General features: G+C 35.8%; 1 protein-coding gene across 4 annotated transcripts in view; it reads right to left on the bottom strand.

Moving 5' to 3' along the window:
- Positions 1-604: 604 nt before the first annotated feature.
- The window catches only part of Sntg1 (syntrophin gamma 1), a 638,621-nt gene continuing 614,530 nt past the window's right edge, over positions 605-24,695 (bottom strand). For all 4 annotated transcript variants that reach the window (XM_021222333.2, XM_029533398.1, XM_029533399.1 and 1 more), the window contains one exon: positions 605-4,226. In XM_021222333.2, coding sequence (XP_021077992.2) covers positions 4,068-4,226 — 159 coding nt within the window. In that variant the 3' untranslated portion in view covers positions 605-4,067. The remainder of the gene's footprint in view (positions 4,227-24,695) is intronic.

Raw genomic sequence — 24,695 nt, 5'->3', positions numbered from 1 at the left:
CAATTATTAGTGACAAGATAATGTTGTCCTTGCCCTAGCTTCCAGATATAGATCCCATCCCTAATGGATCATTATATAAATATCAAAATGGTAATGCTTTCAAAAGTTGCAACTCCTAGGTTGTTTAATTTGGCAAATAGCACCTTTCTTAGGTCTTCCCAGACTTCCAGAGGTCAGACATCAAATATTCATGAATATTAATGAACCAGAGCAGATTATGTTCCAAATGGTTTGTACTCTATGTAGGAAGGTCAGATATTCCCTTTTACCTTGAAGTTCATTCTATTAGGAGTGTAGTTTAAATGTGTATTAATCTTACAGATCAAAGCCTGACAAACAAATGCAAAATTGAACATAGAAAATCTTCCATTTTTATTTTCTAGTATGGTTCATTAAAAAAGGAATTTTTTTTTTTAGTAATAGTACATTAATGAGCTCAAAGACAGAGTGGCAAGTTATCACAGATCTGAATTTACATTTTACAAACATCCACCAAAACATTTAAATAGGAAATAAATATATTTACATTTTATTTTTTCATTGCATTGTAATATGTATAAAATATATAATATTTATAATATTTTATTTATCTTTAAAGGTAAGCTATAATGTAAAGTGACATGATTTAAAATATTAAGGAGTCAGAACAAAACATAAACAGCAAGTTTAAAGATATGGATGAAGATATTCCTTTAGCTTATAAGCACATCAATACCAACAGAAACAAAACTTTAAAGTTGGATCACAGACACTTACCTTACAAAGTTAAGCACAAGTGTGTGCTTGCACTGAGAAAGCTTCTTCAGACTGCTGGTTTGAAACAATAAAATGAAGTGAGTGTTCTCAGGTTTAGGTTTCATCAGAGAGAAGTCAAGCTTCACTTAAGTCCAGCATTCAGCATGAACTGTACTATAAACAATCTTTGTCACTGTAAATGAGGGACATGTGGATTCATTACCTAATATGTCCAGAGGACAACCACACTGCCTATATGGAAGTGTCTTCTCTGCTTGCCAATATTGACTTGACATCATTTTCTTTTCTTCTTGCTGAATGACAGTTTTATGAGCAAATGCTTTAAAACGACAACTCAGCCCATGACTAAAATGTGAGATTACTAGCACATTCAGCTCGATAAAATTAAATTAAATAGGAAAGCCTTGGTTATTTGTTATGTTTAAATTACTAAGGTAATTTTGAAGTTAAACTATAACAAATTCAAGTCCTCCTACTTTGATATACTATATTTCAGGTGATTTTTTATTTTTAATCACAGGAAAGACATTCTTATCTTAGCTGTTTGAAACTCCTCTCTCTAACTCACATAACTGCATTTACTGTAAGCTTGAAGTGTATACACTGTAATAAGCCCTTTAATGATCTACACATGCACACACACACATGTATGTGCATGCACATCCAAAAAGGCACTGGAAGGGTTAACACATCATTAAGCATTCTCATGTATGCTTAATACTCAAACTTGGGATTATTAAAAAAAAATCTACATCTGAACCTAACTTACTGAGAAGTTGAAATCTGTGTTTTCATGAATTTCTATATTTTTTCATTTAAGTAGCTAAAGTCATAGCAACTGACAGTGGTTAATCACACTATAAAGAAAGCTTTAAACACTAACTGTTAAATGTATGAGAACCAGAACAGTACTTTCCTAATTGGTGCCTATTCCACTAATCATGTTAAATAGCGATTTCAGTATGGTGATATTTTAACCAAGATTATAAAATGTAACAAAACCAAGGTTGTTCTAGTAGGTTTTAATTCAACCAACACCTTATAGCTGAATACATATATAGCTATGTGTCACATATGTGAAACATTTTCTTTCAATACAATTAAGCTTAACGTTTTATACTTGTATCTGTACATATATTTATGTGTCTGTAAATGCACAGGATTTAAGCTCTATACTCAAGATCTAATATCACACTTCAGCTGTTTTCCCAACATGTGCACTGATAGAATAGTTGATAATAACAACAACAGCAAGAAGACTTAACTCAGGTTTGAATGTTTAAATGGAGCTTTGTAAAATCTACTTTTAGATATTTTTTTTTAGGTGATGTTTCACCTGCATGTATGTATATGCACCACGTGTGTGTCTGGTGCTACTGAGTTCTGAAGCAGGCATTAAATTCCCTAAAATTTGTAGTTTCAGATGATTGTGAGTCACTTTGAGGGTGTTACAATCAAATCCAGGTCCTTGAAAGAGAAGTAAAAATTTTTATCCACTAAGCCATCTCTTCTGCTCCATAGAGCTATTTTTAATGATTAGAGAAGACCTCTGTATGGTTTTAAATTCCAGTGGTTGCCCACCATGAGGCAGCAACAAGTGTAGTAGCAGAGCTTTCAGAGCAGATGATACTGGTGTCTCTCTTTAATCTTTCTCCTCTATATTAGAAAGGCAGAACTCAGAATTCAGTGAAATACAAAATTATCATAGTTCTTGTATTTGGTTGCTCTAGTAAGCAGTAATCCCAAAATGATTATTGTGGGTATACATTGAAATTTCTTGTAAAAGTAGAATATATAAACCTTTGTTATCAAAATTTCATGTTATGTTAACAAGGCATCTTAGATCCAAAATGACATTTTCAGATCTCATTGCGAGATTTCACTTATTCCACTGCAAAATGAATTAATATTTTTAATTATTATGAAAATAGTTTACTACTTGATGACTTTACACTTATGGATAAGTGTTCTTTTAAAAAATAATTTAGCTTTCCCCTTGAGTCTAACGTGTGTCTGTCTTCTATTTAAAGAAGGGATATTGACATACTTATTAGAAATATGGTCATTTTAAGGGGAATCAAACATTGTTCAATTGAAATGCATACCAATAAAAGTGAGCTTTATTTGTTCACTTTTCAAGAAGTAGCTAGTTGTTTAAAAGCAAGCACAGAGCCTTAGTAAAGGACAGAGTATGCTTCTTGTTTTATATGATTAACAGTATCCAGTTCCTGGCTTTGAGTGCCCACCCCACAATGCACATTTCTATGTTTTTTACATTCCTAATGCTGAATGCAGCAGCCTACATCATTTGACATATTCAATTAATTTCCACTGCATTTTATAACATGAATGTTGATGCTGGTTTTCAAATCTCACTTAATTTACACAAAAATAAACTCAAATGAAAATATCACCAGCTCTCATAATGTCTGTGGCTAACTTTCAGGAACTCTTTAGTGCATGACTAAATAGAAAAGTATAACAAAGACATGTTTCTTACAGAGAATTTATTGATATTTTTCTGCAAGAGTTTTGGGACATTTAAATTTATTAAAGTTTAGTTTGTTCATTAATCTCATTAGGCAAAAGAGAGGAAATGTATTTAAATGAAGAGTGTTTTTGACATTCATGGTTAATATCATTTTCTAATATAAAACATGTTAGTAACATTCACCAAAGAAGAAATATTTAATTTACTAGGGTGTTTTCACAGGCCAATGTAATTTTCTTTATTAATTCTGCAGAATATTTTACAGTAAGATAAACACAGCTAGAGTGCTCATATTGAAACATGGGATGAGATTATAGGAAGTAACTCACATGAGTAAGTTAAGGTGCTTCTCTCTTTGAGGTCATTTGTTTTCATTTTGTTTTGTTCTTTGTTTGATTTGCATGCTACTTGCCTTGCTTTATTATTTTTTTAACTTCTTTACACTCATAATACAATGATAGGGCATTGATTCATGATCTGGCCCAATATCTATTTGTCATACAAAATCATCTAAAATAGAGAAATAGCCATTTAACTGGTATTTTTATTTATAGGTAGCTTACAATTTTTATATTATTTACATACTTTACACCAATCAATCTTTTGTCACCAAACGTGATGACAGCTGTATCCTGATAGAGATCAGTGGAGAAAACAATAGGTTGCTCTGCCATCCCAGGGTCATTTAGAGATGCCTCCTGACCTTTCTGCTGCTGGAATTGCAGTCTGACTCCACGGTTGACTTGGTGACAGCATGGTCTCTTCAGGGTGGAAGTAGGGAGTGAGTAACCCTGAAGGCTGTCAGCCAGAACTCAGCATGTCAAGCAATGTGCTTTGCCTTGCTTGTAGAAGCAGAGCTGGCAGCAGCAGAAGTGGCAGCCTGATTACCTAAAAACAAAGGGTCCAAACAAGCTACTTTGGCAGCAAAAAATGAATGAATACAGTGAAGAACAGCAAATAAGTTTGAAAATTCCAACTCCTGAAAGAAAAAGAGAAAAAGATCAGGGGAAAAATAATTTCTTCACAAAATTGTCAACAAGTGGTCATATTTATGTGTAAAAAACATTTGGAATCAAGGATATGGAATGCATGAAAATACAATGCTATGATAGACACATTATAATGCCAAGAAGACTGGAGGTTGATTAATAGATTTATATGCTTAATGAAGATGATATGCAGATTATTTGTTATTATTATTATTATTATTTATTATTGCAATGAGGATAACCCACATGTAAACAACTGAAGTTAATGACACATTTTCTGTTATTTAGTTACATGTTTGTGGTGTATGATGAATAACTACAACTGGTTGTATATACTATTCTTGATGATTGCAATTTATACAATCCAGACTATTAGCAGAGATTATACTATGTAAAAATTCTGCTTAAGAAAATTGACAGATGGTAGTGTTTTCTCTTCGGTTTTGTTCTCAGTTAGTGTCTTAATAGTTGTCTTTCTCCATTTTGCAGTCCACAGTTAGTTTACTTTAGTGACGTTTCTAAAAGTATTAAATTTTTTCACTTCATTATTGTAGTTTCTAAAAATATTCCACTATGGATGATTTTTAATTTTGTCATACTTATTTAAAATATATTTTGTTCTAATTAATAATTAACTAAATTGCAATCATATGATTTATTCTTCCCTTTTCTTTCCTCTTTCAAATCCCTACCAAGTCCTCTCCCTCCATCCCACTAATATTTCTGTGTATCTCTTTGTGTTTCTCTCTGTGTATATGTCCTCCTGCTTTCATTTAGAGAAACAATAATTTTGAATGTCATTGAAAACAAATATTAAAGCAGTATTTCTCAAAATAGTTCTATTAAGTTGAAGATAATATTTGTTTTTTAGGCTTTCCAAACATCTAAATATTTAGGCGTTTTTATGTAAGATTAATGTCTCTAATTATGTTACCCTCCTTGTGCAGTATTTTACAATAATTTGATGTTGATTAAGACTTCAATTAGTTTTTATATCTTTATCACACTGGGCATTGTTCTGGATTATAAAAATGAACAGATATTGAGAAGAGATTGCAGGAGACTGATGAATTCATGTTTGGCAGTAATTCACCACCACCTCTCTAGTGTTCTGCATCCATGATCAGATCTTAAAGCCACAGTCATTTCCATGGTGTCCTTGATCACAGCTGTATTAATTGTCAGAAGATATTTTCCTCTCTCTACCCAATCCTCATGTTTCTGAGACTTTTATTCCCATATTGATATGAGCTTTGTATGCTCATCTCCCTCCAGGAATCTTACAAAATAAAATCTAATTAAAATTTTTAATTATTTGGTCATTAAATGAATATACATCATCTCTATTTTTTTTAAACATGTATCAGCAAAGAATATCTAGGTAAACCAAAGTTATGTCTATTGTAATGTATTCTAGGCAGGAGGAGTATAGTCCTGTAGACCATGATGTAGAACCATTCTAAGGGAATTTGAGACATTGAGCATATACTTTATGGATTTATGGGTAGAAGATTACATTTTTATGGATAATAACATTGGAAGAGGCTTCTGAAGCAAGATCTGACACACTCGTTAAATGGTCACCTGGGAGTACCATTGACAGAGATCTCTGTGGCCCTGAAAGAGGGGAGAATCTGAGAAGATATTCACTAAGAAAAGGTGCCAGCTTTGAAAGTAAAGTTGAACATGTGAGAGAAGCTGCCATTCACAGATACTATGACATTGCAAGAAGAATTATTCCAGCACTAAGGTAAAACTCTTTGTTTAGTGAATTAAATTTGAGGTTGCATTTGATATAAAAGGAGCAAGTCATAAAGTAAATGTAGATTTTAAAATAAAGTTTGTGTCTATCAGCTTATAAGTGATGGATGAAATTGTTTTATAGGTAAAACCAAGGCATATATAGTATATAGAAGAAAGATCATATTCTCATCCATGGGATTCAGCAATACATAGAAATAAGAATGAACAGAACAATAAGGGACAGTCTCTCTGGCTGAATGGGACTGTCTTTGGTAGTGGTGCTTTGAGTTGTCCATTGTGTTTAACAACATGAACATTATTTATCTTTTCATTATGAGAAAGGGTTTTGTAAAAATATTGGAAGAAAAGATTATTAGGAAAATGAAAATAAACTAGAGACAAGATAGACAAGCCCATGTTGAACATTCTTCTCTTTTGTAATGACAGTAGGGAAATCAACCAATAAACTGAATCAAGAATGTTTGCCACACACTCTTTCCCCAGATGCAATCACTAGGTCGCTTTACTAGTCCTTCAACAGATCACCATCTGAAGATTTGCTTTTTCTCCACCTATATCTCCCAAGGATCCCACAGACTATTTTTCTCCCTCTCCTAGCTTATCACTGTATCCTATTTATCAACTCAAGCACACCATTTGCTCAAACACAAACCACAAAATTAGAAACTTGGAAGACTATGCGCAGCATGTTCTCTCTCTCTCTCTCTCTCTCTCTCTCTCTCTCTCTTTCTCTCTCTCCCCATGTGTGTATGTATGTGTATGTGTATGTGTATGTATATGTGTATGTGTATGTGTATGTGTATGTGTGTGTTTGTATGTGTGTGTGTGTGCATGTGTTTTCCAAGAGCAAATCACTCATTCTTTCACCAAACACTACAACAGAACACCATCTTAAACATCCTTGCCCTCTTTCCAAATCTCCTATCTATCCATACAGACTATCTCTTCCTAACATTACTATTATTATCAACCTTTTTATAACAATGGTAACATTGTTATATTTTGAAAATGAAATTATTTAAGTGTGAAATGTCTCCCACAGCTTTGTGTTTTAAAAGATTAGAACTAAACTTGTGGAAATATTTAGCTCTAGAAAATCTAGGAAGCAGGTTTGAGCTGCTGAAAAGTCAGTGAATTCTTGGGACTATATCTTGACAAGGCTGCTTCGTGTATTCTTTTCTCACTGCTTCATGACTGTTAAAAGGAATTCTGTCTGCTATGTGTTCCTACCATAATCTTGACATACAGAGTCTTGACATACATGTGAACCATAGGCTCTACTCTCTAAACTAGTGAGCGAAAGTAAATATCCCTTAGTTGTTCTTACATGTATTTTGCTAAAAACAATAAAAAGATAACTGGTACAATGTCAACAAAATTTTATTTTTGAGACTGTCATATATGTATATAGTAAAAATGATAAGTTTGTGCTTCATAATTAAATTCCTGCCTAGGATTCAAGAAACAATCTATACTCTAATTCTTGTGAATGCATTGCCAAATGTTAGTTTTCTCCTGATTTGAAAGGTATGCTTTTGTATCTTTTGTCTTTCAAACTAAAAAATGTTTACTGTGAAGTTTTGTCAGGTTTCTTTTGGATAGACTATAGACAGTGAGTGACAACTGCAGATCTCACCCCACTTCCCAGTTATAATGTAGAACCTACTGTCCACAAGGCTATGTGAGGATTATGCCTGTAATTTTTACCTTCTTGGCAAGAACACTATGACACCTCCCTTACATTGAGCTTTAGTCTCTTGCTATGTCCTGTAATGCTAAATTCTGTATCCCAAGACCTAGCTGCCTCAAGATAAGTGAATTCTCTATATACTATGCTTTTTGTGCAAACCTTGTTCTTTCATTTAAGACTATTGGTTGAATAAATATGCCTGCAACGTGTAGCTGGGCAGAAGACAAGAAGGCAGGGCTTCAGTTCCCAGGTTTGAGGTTTGAGGTTAGAGGGGAGACCAATGGAGAGAGGAGAAGAAAGGAAGAAGGCACCATGGGAGTTGATCAGTTAGAGTAGGAGTTGTCCCTGTGGAATATGAGAAAAGCTATCTCAAGATTATCAACAGAGACATAGATAAAACAGCACAGAGATTTGGTATCTCCCCGATCTCCTTTAAAGGTTATCTTTTTTTGTCTTTTACTTGAGAATCAAATGATCAAAGGTAAATTAGAAACCCTTTACTGCAACACTCTTACTTTGATAAAACAATGTGAGTAGAAGTCAGGTCAAACAGAAGAGCTAACTAAAACTTGAAGTATATAAACTGTTGAAAAAAATCTCTCACGTCCCCTACACATGGAAGAAAATTACTAATAACACGGGATGGTAAAATCTTATATATATATATATATATATTACATATATATATAAATATATATATTATATATATATAATATATATATAAGATTATATATATATAATATATATAAATATATATATATAAATATATATTTCATATATATAAATATATATTATATATTATATATAAATATATATTATAATTATATATTATTATTAAATATGTATATATATAAATATATATATATTTATATATATATATATCAGTTGTTGCTAACACTGAAGCTACAATGTGTTAAATATTTTTTGTAGTCCTAATAAAATTATGCCAAGAAACATTTTTGAGCATGCTTCAAACAGATGAAATAGTCAAAACTCCAAGAACGGAAACCATCCCAAATTAACACAACATAAAGAATATCTGCATAGGAACTTTTAAAAATATATACAGTGAAAATAAAACAAACAAAATCAAAATGGAAGAATGGATTACTCAACAGGACCGAAAAGCAAACAAGAAATAGCCAAATGAAAAGCAATAGCAAGGCTCTTCCTGCACTAAATCCATCTGGCCCTGGGCTTTTTTTGTTGTTGTTGTTGTTTTGTTTTTATTGACTTCTATTTCCTTGAGCGATATGGACCTGTTAAGATAGTTTTCCTGCTCTTGATTTAACTTTGGTATATGGTATCTGTTTAGAAAATCATCCATTTCATCTAGATTTTCCAGTTTTCTTGAGTATAGACTTTTATAGTAGGATCTGATACTTTTGAATTCCCTCACTTTCGGTTGATATGTCTCCCTTTTCATTTCTGATTTTGTTAATTTGGATACTGCCATTCTTCCCTTTAGTTAGATTGGATAGGGGTTTATCTATCTTGTTGATTCTCTCAAAGAACCAGTTTTGTTGATTCTCTGTGTTGTTTTCTTTGTTTCTATTTGGTTGATTTGGGCCCTGTGTTTGACTGCAGCCTGTCTTCTACTCCTCTTGGGTGAGTTTGCTTCTTTTTGGTCTATAGCTCTAAGGTGTTCTGTTAAGTTCTTTGTGGAAGATCTCTCCAGTTTCTTTACCAGGGCACATAGTGCTAGGAAGTTTCCTCTTTGCACTGCTTTCATTATGTCCCTTAAGTTAGTGTATGATGTGTCAACATTTTCATTAAATTCCACAAGTCTTGCATTTCTTTCTTTATTTCTTCCCTGACCAAGTTGTCATTGAGTAAAGAGCTGTTCAGTTTCCTCATGTATGTGGGCTTTCTGTAGTTTCTGCTGTTCTTGAAGATCAGCTTTAGGCCATGGTGATCTGATAAGCTACATGGTATTATTTCCATCTTCTTGTATCTGTTGCATGTTTTGTGATGGTTGGTTTTGGAGAAGGTACCATGAAGTGTTAAGAACAAGGTGTATTCTTTTGTTTTAGTGTGAAATGTTCTGTAAATATCTGTTAAATCCACTTGGCTCATAAACTCTTTTAGTTTCACTGTGTCTCTGTTTAGTTTCTATCTCAATGTCCTGTGAGAGTGGGGTATTGAAGTCTCCCACTATTACTGTGTGGGGTCAATGTGTGTTTTGAACTTTAGTAAAGTTTCTTGGAAATCAATCTGTAGGTTCCTCAGAAAATTGGAAATAGATCTACCTGAAGACCCAGCTATACTCCAAAAGATGCCCCACCATGACATAGGACCATGTGTTCAACTACATTCCTAGCAGCTTTATTTGAGATAGCCAGAAGCTGGAACTAATGGAGATGCCCCATGACAGAAAAATGGATACAGATAATGTGGTTCATTTACACAATGGAATACTACTTAGCTATTAAGAACGAGGACTTGCTGAGTTTTGCAGGCAGACAGATGGAACTAGAAAATATTCTCCTGAGTGAGGTAACTCAGATCCAAAAGAACATGCATAGTATGTACTCTCTAATAAGTGGATATTAGCCACCATCACCCCCAAAAGCACAGAATACCCAAGATACAGTCCATAGGACTCCAAAAGGTCAACAAGCTAAAGTGCCCCAGTAAGGATGCCACAGTCCCACTTGGGAGGGAGAAGAAAGCAATTACAAGTGGGAAGGGAGGGAAGAGGGACCTGGGTAGAAAAGTGGACAGGGAAAGTGGGGGAGAAGGGGGAAGAGGGGAACCTAATCTGGTATCTGGTAAGGGAAAAGGACTGAAGCCCTGAGGGCCAGCAGAAAGAATGAAAACAGTTAAACTCAGGAAATAGGTTGGTGGGGCCCTCCAGAATGTACTAGAGACTTGGAAGGTGAGAAACACTCAAAGGGAAAGACCTTAGATGAAATCCCTGACAGTAAGGGGAGGGAATTCATAGAGCCCACCTCCAGCAGGGCATCAAACGAGTGAGAGGGAGGCCATCCCACAGTCACAACTCTGACCCATAATTGTTCCTTCCTTAAAGAATTATAAGGATGGAAATGTAGTGAAGCCTAGTGAAAAGAAGGTCCAGTGACAGACCCAAAGTGGGATCCAGCTCAAGGGGAGGTCCCAATGCCTGACACTATTACTGAGGCTATGGAGAGCTAACAAAAAGGGATCTATCATGACCTGTGAGGCATTGGGCTATGTACAGACAGCCTGGGTTCCAGTCGGGGCGAGACCTTGAATCTTGGGAGAACCCAGTGGGTGGTAATTCCCACCTACATGGGACATCAGGTGTTCAACCATGTCTGCTGGAACCACTACTTCATCCCCCACAGAAGAAGCATGGCTTTTAGTCATGTAACAATGTCCCAAGCTACTGACCTTCAGGCTACACTCCTCCCAAGTTACCTAGCAACAGTAAAGATAACAATCCACCATAAGAAGGGCTGCTTGGCCTCACCCCACTTTCTTAAGCTCCTCTCTTCTCTCACACTTCTCTCCTCTTCTCCTCTCACTCTCTTTCTCTCTCTCCCTCTTACTCTCTCTCTTTCTTACTCTCTAGCATTTCTTCTCTCTCTCCTTTCCCCCCTTTCCTCTTGGTCATGGCTGGTCTCTCTTTCTACTTTCTCTCCTTTCCCCCTGCCTTTCTACAATGCTCTAAAACCATAGACTGTCTCTGTTCATCGAGGCCCACTGCCCTTGGATGATGGGATAGGCTTTCCTCTAATGAGCCATTTCTAATCTTCTGATGGAAGGCCTTCCTGTGCTCCAGTCAAGGCCTTGACTAAGGACTCTCGCCTACATGTGAATATCTCTCCCTCAGCCCTTTCTCCCATGACCCCAGTTGGGGGCTGCTCCTTGTCCAGCCCCTGTCAAGTGGGGTCAGTGGCTTAGATGCCCACCCAGGGCCGAGCAGAAAGCGTCTGGCAACCCTCCCATGTCTGCCTGCCCATAGCATAGGAGGAACTCTGGCTGGATGCGGGCTATCCTTCCTCACCCAACTTCCCCTGAACCTCTAAGTTCCCAACAATGACTGCCCTCTGAAAGACCCAACAAGCAGCTGAAAGAGTCAGATGCAGATATTGTAACCAACCAATGGACAGAAACAGCTCACCACTGTTGTTGAATTAGGGAAGGGCAACCCTGTCGATGGATCAGCAGTCTCAGTTAATCTGGAACCCTGAGATCTCTCAAACACTGGACCACCAAACAGGCAGCATACACTAGCTGATAAGAGGCCCTCAATACACTTACATGGAGGATTGCCGGGTCTGTGTTCATACAGAGATGATATACCTAATCCTCAAGAGACTAGAGGCCCCAGAGATTTTGGAGGTCAGGTGGGGTGGAAAGTGGGGACATCAATGTGGAGAGAGAGGGCTGGGGAGGAGGTATGGGATGTGGTACAGTTGGAGGGTGGACAGGGCAGGGGGTAAAATATGGAGTGTATCAAAAATAATTAACTAATTAATTAATTAATTTTAAAAGGGAGAAAGAAAGCAATGTCATTTAGCCACCTAGAAAGAAGGTATAAGATACTGAAAAACACTGAGGGGAAAATGAAAAATGAAACTAAAATATTGAAAGATAATAATTGAAAATTGCCAAAATTGATGCAAGGCTGTATCTATACAAATTATGATTGAGTTGCTCTGTGAAACACAAGGTAGAAAAAAAATTCTCTCCATGACTCTTCAGAATCACACTTCTGAAGAGGGGAGCCAACAAACAGAACCTTTCCTAGAGGACACCAGAACTCAAATGACAATCTCACCAGAAATTATATAGCCTAAGAGAAGTACAATGCCCCAGCTGAAAGAGAAGAGCTGTAAATTATGGATTCTCTGATCATCAACATTAAGACTTCATAAATAAAGATTCCTTAAGATACTCTAAGAAAAAAAAAAGGGAAAAATCAAAATCACACAAAAAAAAAAAAAAACCACATGATACGCACTCACTGTTGAGTGGATATTAGCCCAGAAGCTCAGAATACCCAAGATACAATTCACAAAACACATGAAACTCAAGAAGAAGTAAGAACAGAGTATGGATAATTCAGTCTTTCTTAGAAGGGGAACAAAATACCCATGGAAGGAGTTACAGAGACAAAGTTCAGAGCAGAGACTGAAGGAATGACCATCCAGAGACTGCCTCACTTGGGGATCTATCTATATACAACCACCAAACCCAGACACTATTTTGGATGCCAACCATAGCTTGCTGACAGGAGCCTGATACAGCTGTCTCCTGAGAGGCTCTACCAGTTCCTGACAAAAACAGAAGTAGATGCTCACAGCTGTCCATTGGATGGAGCACACGGTCCCCAAAGAAGGAGTTAGAGAAAGTACCCAAGGAGCTGAAGGGGTTTGCAGCCCTATAGGAGGAACTACAATATAAACTAACCAGTATCTTCAGAGCTCCCTGAGACTAAACCACCAACCAAAGAAAACACGTGGTGGGACTCATGACTCTAGCTGCATATGTAGCAGAGGATGCCCTAGTCGGTCATTAATGGGAGGAGAGGCCCTTTGACCTGTGAAGGTTATATGCCCCAATATAGGGAACTGCCAGTGTCAGAAAGCAGGAGTGGGTGGGTTGGTAAGCAGGGGGAAGGGGAGAAGGGATAGGGAGTCTTCGGAGGGGAAACTAGGAAAGGGGATAATATTTGAAATGTAAATAAAGAACATACCTAATAAAATAAATTTTACAAAAAGAAAGATGAAAAATGTTTTCATACAAAATAGTCAACATTAATTTTTGTATTTTTATTTTTATATTTGAAATACAAATAAATATTAATAAATGTAAAGATAATATACTTATATGTTATAATGTAATATCAATATAAAATAATATTTAATCTATATAAGGTAAATATATTTTATATACTAAAGTATAAAATGCATAATATGAAATAAATATACCTGTAAAATATATAATAAAATATCTACCATTAAAATATATTATACTATAATATATAAATAATGTAAAAGTATATATAGAGATAAATATGAATAAAATAAAAATAGAATTTTTATTTTATATTTATTTATGTTTGTTTATTTTTGTTTGTTTGTTTTAGAGTTGAAAATAAATCACCAAATACAGATGTAAGCTGGACTTGCCAGTAAGTAATAATGTATTTCTGAGCTTCAGAAACCTTTAGTTCTACAAATGGTCAGGCATAAAAAACAATAGGATGGAAAAAGAGCTCACCCTTATTGTTCATTTAGGAGAAACTCCCTGGATTAGAGATACTTGCACACTTATTTATCAGCCATGAAGTGCCAGAAATGCTTCGCATAGTTTATTCAACACATCATGAATTCTTCCATGAGGATGTTTGACACACATTTACTGAATATGAGAACCTGGCATCTAAATTCCATATGCAGGACTTGTTTGCAGCACAGAACAATTTTATAAAAGGCAGATCTTTAAGGTATGTACTTCTTCCCACAATTTATAATAGGTAAAATGCAACTTGGTAGAGGTTAGCTATCTTCAATTTCGGTTTTAAATCTTACTTAATATATTTGAAAAGCCTCTTATGGCAGAATAGAGCTGTGAAATAACATATCTGGGTGTCAGGAGAAGTCTAGAGAAACATTTTCAATGTTCAAGTAGATTTTTAAATGTTTCCTTGCATGCACAGATAGAAGACATACCGATCTGTTTCTTATTTAAAAGTCACTAGCCTGTTTTCCTGAATGTTACTTAATATTTCTATTTCCTTTTTGGGCACCTTGAAATCAAGATTATAATCATGTTATCTGAAAATGTAATTTACAAAACTGTAGAACACTCTCATAACCATATACTTGCAGATCTATCAAAATCTATGTAGAATACAAAGATCTGAATAACATGAAGAACTTGCTATTGGCCCAGTGTGTATCACTGCCACCATTGTCACAAGTGTCAAATGTATGGACACTCAGAGTTCTCAAAAGAAATCAAGTAAGTTTTGGGGGACATTTCAAAAAATTCTATGGCTTCTATTGTGAACCACTACCCCAATTAACAAGAAAGATCCTAAGACATTTAATGAGACATGAAAAACATTGGGGAAAAATACTAAGTTCAAAATAACATAAGCATGTATGAGTTCATACTTTTAGAAGGAAAATATCTAATGAGGTTTTCTTTAGTGGAGTTAGTCATACCCAGCTCAAAACAAAGAAACAAAGCTCACTCAGGTCCTTTATATGTCCAGATCAGTTCCCTTAAATATTTTTTGAGATATTTCCCAAACAACCTTTTAACCACCATTCAGGGCTTCCAATTCAATAATATAAAAGTCAATTGATCAGTGTTTTTAACCAAACATGCTTCCTTCTTATTTATGAACATCACTTAGAATTCATTAGATTTAGGAACATAAAAATATATTATTAAATTTGTTTGTTAAAAGCCATCTCCAGATTAAGAGGTAAGGAAAGATCAGGTTCGCTGACCTCTGCACTCAGCTCCATCTTCTAAATCACTGCTCTGCCCTTCTTCTCTTTTACACATTTGTTTCCATTATATATTAGTTTCTTAAGAATGGTCATTACCTTAGAAGTATATCATAATAATATTATTTTAATGAGTTCATCTACAAGAATTATAATAAAATTTAGTAGTTACTAAGATGGAAAAGAACCGATAAGAAGTGATTATGTCATGAAGATTCACTGCTATCTTGAGTAATTTCAATTTTTTTCATGAATTAACTTATACATTCACCCCATATTCCAATTGCAGTCCAACCCAAATGCAGCACCTCCCCTCTTCTGAGAAGGGAGAGCTCCTCCAAGCCCTAGTATCTCCCTGCCCTGGGACATCAAGTTATATCCTCTCCCACTGAGACCATCCAAGGCTGCTCAGTTAGGGCAATGGAATCCAAATTCGGGTCACAGATTTAGGAACAGCCCCAATTCTAGTTGTTGGGGGAACCAGATGAAGATCAAGCTGCATGTATGCTACATATATGTAGGAGGCCTTTGTCCAGTCCATGTATGCTTTTTGGTTGGTGGTTCAGTCTCTGAGAGACATTAAGTGTCCAGGTTAGTTGAGTCTGTTGGTCTTCTTGTGGAGATCCTATCCCCAATAGGTCCCTCAATTCTTCCATGAATTTTCCACAAAATTTCCCTCAATCCTTCCTCCCATTCTTCCTGAAGAGTCCCTGAGCTCCTGGAGATTTCATTATTAAAGAGCACATGCTCATGATACATCCCTTTTTGTGAGCATTCCATAACCTCAGTAATAGTGTCAAGCCTTGGGACCTCCCCTTGAGATGGATCCCACTTTGGACCTGTCTCTGGACCTCCTTCTCCTCAGATTTCTCTCCACTTCCATCCCTGTAGTTCTTTCAAACAGGAACAATTATGGGTCAGAGATGTGACTGTGGGATGGCAAGCCCATACCTCACTTGATGTCCTGTCTTTCTACCGGAGGTGGGCACTATAAGTTCCCTCTCCCTACTGTCAGTCATTTCATCAAAGGTCCCTCCCTTTGAGTCCTAGGAGTCTCTCACCTCCTAGGTTTCTGGTGCATTCTAGGGGTTTTCTCCTATTTCCTGAGTTTGCATGTTTCCATTCTTTCTGCTGTCCCTTAGGGCTTCAGTTTCTCTGCCCTCACCCAACACCAGATCAGGTTCCCCTCTCCTCCTCCACTCTGACTGCCCTCTGAAAGACTCAACAAGCAGATGAAAGAGTCAGATGCAGATATTTGCTGCACCCAACCAATGGTCAGAAGCAGCTGTCCCCTGTTGTTGAATTAGGGAAGGCTGAAAGAAGCTGAGGACAAGGGCAATCCTATAGGAGGACCAGCAGTCTCAATTAATCTGAACTCCTGAGATCTCTCAAACACTGAACCACAAAAGAGACAGCATACACCAGCTGATATGAGCCCCCAACACACATACAGTAGAGGAGTTCCAGGTCTGTGTTCGTTCAGAAATGATGCACCTAACCCTCAAGAGACTGGAGGCCCCAGGGAGTTTAGAGGCCAGTTGGAGTGGGGAGTTGGGGCATTCACATAGAGACAGTGTGGGGTAGGGAGGAGGTGTGGGATGTGGAGCAGTCAGAGGGTGGATGGGGAGGAGGGGAATGGAATACGGAGTATAAAATATAAATTAAAAATAAAAAAAAAATTTAAAAAAAGATCACATTCTCTGAATTTATCTCTGATCTTTTTTGTCTCTGTATTTTTCTCTGTCTGGTTCCCTTTCTCTTCTTTCCACCCTGCCTCTCCTCCTTGCCCAGGCTCTGTTCCTGTATGTTTTGAGGGACATTTATGATATTATGATATATCAAAAACACTATATCATATTAGATATCCATGCCAGGCTTATGGACTTCCCAGACTTCAGAAACAAAGCCAAAATATTTGTTCATTATAAATAACACAAAATAATAAATAAATACATAACTCAAACTCATAATCATGAAAACAAAATCTTCTTTTATGTATTTTATTATATGTGATATATCTTTATGTATATCTATATCTATCTCTATGTATATCTAAAACATCTATAATTATATATTGCTCCAATGGTTTGTAAATTTTTTTCTCAAACTGATGGCATGTGTGGATCTGTAGATACTGTTTGCAGGCTACAAACCAATGAGCTTTCATCATTATCTACATTCATTTTCTCCTTGTCAAAAGAAATGATTCTTGCTGTCTTGGTAACTGGGTTTTAAGAATGCAGAGATTTAGCACAATATCTTAAAAAAGAATCTCCCTAATAAAAATTATTTTTTTTCTTTTTAAGCTTTCTGTGGCTGTACAGTGATGAGGGGTAGAAACAGACAACAGAATTGGCGAGTGTTTTAGAATTAGTGCTAATGGTACTTCATGATTGATTTCTATTTCAAGGATAGTGTGCCAATTCCATCTGTTCCACATATAAAAGTTAGAAATAATCCCATAGGATATACACAACAAACAGAAGGACATTCTGAAAATAAGACTCACAGTGAGACACTTTCAAATTCCAACAACAGAGAGGCAGCACTGTGACAAACTCACTGGGCCTTTTATATGTTTTACATGTTTCAAAAGTAGATTCTTGAGAACCATACATACCAATAGATGTACACCAGAAAGCAAATAATTCTGTGATTGTAGAAATCACTGATAAAGCATTTGCTTTTTATTGCTAAGTTCAGCATAGACCTAAAAAAAAAGCCCATAGACTTGTTTGCCATCTCTTCCTGAAACAGTCTCAGTGAGGATCCTTTTGCAGTCCTACCTACTACTGTTACTTATATTCCTATAATATTCTTTTTCTACCATTACATTATTTTGTATTGTATGTATTAGTAGTATTATATACAGTTGCTGCCTTTCTGTTTTTAAACATCACTTCTCTCTCTCTCTCTCTATTTAAATGCTGCTCTATCAAAATGTGTACAAAAGTGTGCACACACATTTTTTATCTATGAATTGACTGGAGGACATTTATGTTTATTTCACACCTAACTTATCTATTATGTTGTAACAAACATGCAGATATATCTGAAGCATAATGATTTTAAATTTTCCATAATCATATTTAATATATTGTCACCATATCTTCTGTGACAATTTGAATCATTTTTCATAGTAGCCATTTGTAAAGTGTCATCTCATCAACCTTTAGCAAATTCTGACATGAGACAATTTGAACATTGTCTTTACATAACTGTTGGTATTTTCATGCCTCTTTTTTGTGAAAGCCATCTATGTTTCTTTGTCTTTGTGGTTAGTGCATTAATTTGTGGGTTTTGCTGTTTGCTTTTCTGAATTCTTTATATGCTTTGAATGAGTTCTTTCTCATATACACAGCTTGTAATAATGGTCTGCCATTATGTAGACTGCCCTTTCATTGTTCATTTCCTTTACTATACAGAGCATTTTAGTTTGATATCATTTCATTTGTTTGGTTTGGCTTGTATTGACATCTTTTGAGGTGAAATGTGAAATTAATTACATAAAACATAACCTATATGCTTCTTCTATAATTTTATAGTTTCTTATCTTAAATTTATATGCCCCAGTAAAGGGGAACACCAGGGCTAAGAAGTGGGAGTGGGAGGGTAGGGGAACAAGGTGGTGGTGGGGGTATAGGGGACTTTCGGAATACCAGTTGAAATGTAAATGAAGAAAATATCTAATAAAAAAATTGGAAAAAAAGAATTTATTCCACTTTGACTTAAGATAAAAATTTCATACTCTGGTTACTATTTTTCAAATATTTACTGGATAGTTTCTTTTTTCTATCTCCTAGTGTTGACATCTTGGTCAAAATTCAACTGACTCTAAATGCATGAATTCTTTTTTTGTGCAGTCACTCCATTGAACTGGTCAACCAATTTGTATTTTTTTGGGGGGGTGGGGTGTGTTGCCTAGTCCCTATAGCTTTGTAACTGCAGCCAAGCAGAGTAAAATTTTAGCTTTACTATCTGAGCTCAAGTCAGTCTTGGCTCCCTTAGGAACTTTAGATTTATTCTGTTTGTTTAAATTTTGTTTGAATTCTAATTGACTTGAGGAGATTGTCTTCTTTTCTTTCTTTCTGTGATTATAGTAGTCATTATCTTTGTAGTCAGCATATATAGTTTAAAATAATATTTTAACAATATTAGCTCATTCATCACAGTATATAGACCATAGCTATGCTTATTTGTGTCTTCCTTAGTGTCTTTCACTATACTTTAATGCTCCTTTCACAAATATTTTACATCACATATTAACATTTTAAAGGTATTGGAAGTGGAGTATTTTCTCAATTTTTTTCACAGAGTTCTATTAATATATAGCAAACTACTAATTTTTGTCACCTGATTTGATGTCCTACTTTATTGCATGTGGTACTGTGCTCTAGAAGGCTTTGATAAGATCTTTAGATTTCCTTTCATATAAGGTAATATCACTATAAATTCACCTTCTTGCACTATCTGAATGTCTTTATGTCTTTGTTTGGAATAACTGTATTGGCAGCTGCTGAATATGAACATGGCTGCCTTAGTTGTTGTCTTAGTGTTTTCCAATGTCCCTATTGGCCAGGATCTTAGCTGCTGGCCTGCCAACTCTGTTTTTCCTTGTGTTGAAGTGTACTACTTCAGTAACAAATGCTTTCAATCCCTAATTATAGATGGCCATGGAGTTTTGTTTTTTATTATCTAATGTGCTTAAACTAACTAAAGAGTTCTATGTAGTGGGAAAATAATCCCTATATCTGACTTAATCGAGTGATGATTCTTTCTTATGCTATTGAATTATTTTGTATTCTGTTGGATAATTATGTAACTGGGTTTATCAGCAATATCTTGCTATGATTTTATGGTTTTGAAATGTACTTCTCTGGCATTAAATATCAAGAGAAAAAAGAACTATGTATCAGTGCATACCTTGTCAAGTTGAATGAATCCATTTCCTCAGCAACAAAGGAAATATTACTTTATTTTAAGTAATGAAATTATATAGAGTTTCAGAAAATATAAATATAGACTATATTCTCTTGTCCCCAGAGAATTAGATAAAATATCTATAATATACATTTCTAAATACTTAGAATCTAAAGGTAGTGTTTATAAAGACCTGCTTAGTTAGATAAAGAAGAGTAAAAAAAATGAACAAAGCAGTTACAAATGAGCAAGGAATTCATGTCAATTTTATTACAACTATAGAAAGTCGATGAGAAAATGATGTTGCTGTATTAAGAAGCCTCCACTGATGTCATCTATAGCAAGTATCACATACAATAGAAAATTCAGGAGTTTTTATGTATCAATAGAATTCTGTAAAAAAAATTTTTGAGAAAATGCTGCCATTTGCAATAGATTTTAAAATGTAATTGGGAATAAATTTAACTGTGGAGATAAAAGATTTGTACACAGATCATTTAAGTATAATGGAAGAAACTAAAGTAAACACAAGTAAGCATATATAGAGACTATATTCCTGAGATGGAATGACAATGAAAACAATGAGTGAAATAGTGTATTGTAGAAATGGGCAAAACCAGTAAAACATTTTATCGAAAACAAGAATTGTGAAATAGAAGCAACAGATGTTGCTCATATTAAAAACAACTGGAGAAATGCCAGTTAAAATTATAATGAAAAAACAAACTATAATAAAATGTAGTGTTGGCTTATGTTGCTTGCAGAGACCAGGAGAAACAACTTCCCAACATTGCAAATGGAAATATAAAATGTTACAGTGGCTGGGAATCCAATCCACAGTTTTATTTGTTTTATCTTAAACAGGTGGTCTCATTTGTAATTACAGACCTTTATACATGAAAAAATGAAAACATATCCATGCAGTTGTCTCCACAGCACTGCCCTTGCAGTTAGATGGGTTGTGATTAATAAGCCAGATGCTGTGTGTTGCCAGCCGAGACTCTGAACACTACAGAATTACTGACTAGTAGCCTGCCACTCTGCTGGTGCACTTGAGAGTCATCCTACTTGATAATTTTAGTATTCTCTGAAGAAATGCTATTTTCATTTTTTTATCATTTTTAATTGGTTATTTTATTTATTGACATGACAAATGTTATACCCCTTCCCAGTATCTGGTCCACAAAGCTCCTATCCCTTCCCCCTCCCACTGCCTCTGATGGTGCTCCTCCACCAGTCACCTACTCCTGCCTCAGTGTCCAAGCATCCCCCTCTTCTGAGTCATCTTGCCTCCACAGGACCAAGAGGCTCCTCTCCCAGTGATGCCTACTACATATCCAGATGTAGCCATGGGTCCCCCCATGTGTATACTTATGTTGGTGGTTTAGTCTCTGGGAGATTGAAGGCATGTGGTTGGTCGATATTCTTGTTCTTCCTATGGGGTTGCAAACCCATTCAGCTCCTTCAGTCCTTCCCCTAACTTCTCCATTGTTGTCCCCGCACTCAGTCTAATAATTGGCTACATGCATCTGTATCAGTATTGGTCAGGCACTGGCAGAGCCTCTCAGGAGACAGCTATAACAGGCTCCTGTCAGCAAGCGCTTTTTGAAATCAGCAATAGAGTCTGGGTTTGGTGTCTGCAGATGAGATGGATCCCTAGGTAGGGCAGTGTCTAGATGGCCTTTCCTTCAGTCTCTGCTCTATTCTTTGTCCCTGCACTTCCTTTTGACAGGAGGAATTCTAGATTAATAGTTTTGAGGTGGATGGGTGGCCCCATCCCTCAATAAGGGGCTATGCCTATCCTCTAGCTATGGTCTCTACAGGTTGTAATGCCCTCCCTGTTGGGTCCCTGACATTAGAGACTTTCTAGTGGCTACACCCAGTTCCCCCTCCTCAACTGCTATTCTCTTTCTTGCAAATTCTTGACCCTCTGTACTTCTCCCCCATCTCCTCCCTTATCTAAATTGCCCCCCTTTCCCTCCCCTGCTCTTTCCATCCCAAACCCTACTTTCCCTCTACTTCTCAAGATTATTTTCTTCCCCTTTCTGAGTAGGACTGTAGCATCCACAGTTTGTTATGGCCTTCTTTCTTCTTGGGTATCACATGATCTGTGAGTTGTATCTTGAGTATCTCACACTTCTTTTTGGATAACATCCACTTATCAGTGAGTACATACCATGTGTGTTCTTTTGTGACTGGGTTACCTTACTCAGGATGATATTTTCAAGTTCCATTCATTTGTCTGCAAATTTCATGAAGTCATTGTTTTTAATAGCTAAATAGTACTCCATTGTGTAAATGTACCACATTTTCTGTATTTATTCCTCTGTTGCAGGACATCTGGGTTGTTTATAGATGGGGATTGCATTGAATCAGTAGATTGCTTTCCACAAGACAGGAATTTTTACTATATCGATCCTGCCAATTCATGTGCACGGGAGATCTTTCCATCTTCTGAGATCTTCTTTGATTTCTTTCTTCAGAGACATGAGGTTCCTATCACATAGAACTTTCACTTCCTTAGTTAGAGTCACACCAAGGTATTTTATATTACTTGTGACTATTGTGACAGGTGTTGTTTCCCTAATTTCTTTCTCAGCCTGTTTATCCTTTATGTAGAGAAAAGCCATTGATTAGTTTGAGTTAATTTTATATCTAGCTACTGCACTGAAGCTGTTTGTCAGATTTAGTTCTCTGATGGAATTTTTAGAATCACTTATGTATACCATCATATCATCTGCAAATAGTGATATTTTGACTTCTTCCTTTCCAATTTGTATCCCCTTGACTTCCTTTTGTTGTCTAATTGCTCTGGCTAGGACTTCGAGTCCTATATTGAATAGGTAGGGAGAAAGTGGGCAGCCTTCTCTAGTCCCTGATTTCAGCGAGATTGATTCCTGCTTCTCTCCATTTAGTTTGATGTTGGCTACTGGTTTGCTGTATATTGCTTTAATTATGTTTAAGTATGGGCCTTGAATTCTTGATCTTTCCAAGACTACTATCATGAATTAGTGTTGAATTTTGTCAAATGCTTTCTCAGCATCTAAGGAGATGATCATGTGGTTTTTTTTCTTCGAGTTTGTTTATATAGTGGATTATGTTGATGGATTTCCATAGGTTGAATCTCCCCTACATACCTGGGATGAAGCTTACTTGATCATGGCAAATGACTGTTTTGATGTGTCCTTGGATTTGATTTTCAAGAATTTTCTTGAGTATTTTTGCATCAATATTCATGAGGGATATTGGTTTGAAGTTCTCTTTCTTTCTTGTGTGTTTGTGTGGTCTAGGTGTTAGCATAACTGTGGCTTCCTAGAATGTAATACAGTAGTGTTCTTTCTGTTTTTATTTTATGAAATAGTTTAAGAAGTATTGGTATTACCTTTTCTTTGAAGGTTTGAAAGAATTCTACAGTAAAAATATATGGTCCTGTGTTTTTTTTGTTTGTTTGTTTTTGTTTTTGTTTTTTTGTTTTTTTTCGTTTGGGAGACTTTTAATGATTACTTCTATTTCCTTATGGGTTATGGGACTATTTAGATGGTTTATCTGATCCTGATTTAAATTTGGTTCCTAGTATTTGCCTAGAAAATCATCCATTTCTTCTAGATTTTCCAGTTTTGTTGAGTGTAGACTTTTCTAGTAGGATCTGATAATTTTTTTCTTCATTTTTTGTTGTTACGTCTCCCTTTTCATTTCTGATTTTGTTAATTTGAATACTGGCTCTATGCCCTCTGGTTTGTATGGCTAAGGGTTTATCTATCTTGTTATTTTTCACTGAGAACCAACTCCTAATTTTGTTGATTCTTTGTATAGTTCTCTTTGTTTCTATTTGGTTGGTTTCAACACTGTGTTTGGTTATTTCCTGTCTACTCCTCTTGGGAGTATTTGATTCTTTTTGTTCTAGGGCTTTCAGATATACTGTTAAGCTGCTGGTATATGCGATCTCCAATTTCTTCATGAAAGCACTCAGAGCTATGAGTTTTCCTCTTAGCACTGCTTTCATTGTGTCCTATAAGTTTGGGNATATTGTGCCTTCATTTTCATTAAATTCCAAAAAGTCTTTAATTGCTTTTTTTGTTTTTCACTGACCAAGTTATCACTGAGTAGATAATTTCCATGTGTATGTGGATGTTCAGGTTTCAGGTTTGGTTTGGGTTTTGGTTTTGGTTTTGGTATTTTTTGGTTCTTGAAGAACAGCCTTAGTCTGTGATGATCTGATAAAATGCAGGAATTATGTCAATCTTCTTGGATTCATTAAGGTTTGTTATGTGCCTGATTATATGGTCAGTTTTGGATAAGGTACCGTGAGGTGCTGAGAAGAAGGTATATTCTTTTGCTTTAATATGAAATGTTCTGTAAATATCTGTTAGATTCATTTGGTTTATAACTTGTGTTTGTTTCACTGCATCTCTATTTAATTTCTGTTTCCATGATCTGTCCATTGCTGAGTGTGGGATACTGAAGTCTCCTACTACTTTTGTGTTTGGTTCAATGTGTGCTTTAAGCTTCACTAGTGTTTCTTTTACAAATGTGGGTCCCCTTGCATTTAGGGCATGGATGGTCAGAATTGAGAGTTCCTCTTGGTGGGTTTTTTTCTTTGATGACTATGTAGTGTCCTTCCCCATTTTTTT

Source organism: Mus pahari, chromosome 22 (genome assembly GCF_900095145.1).
Source record: "Mus pahari chromosome 22, PAHARI_EIJ_v1.1, whole genome shotgun sequence".
Taxonomy (NCBI): Eukaryota; Metazoa; Chordata; class Mammalia; order Rodentia; family Muridae; genus Mus; species Mus pahari.
Note: the sequence above shows the minus strand (reverse complement) of the source record. Positions and strands in the feature narration are given on the sequence as shown.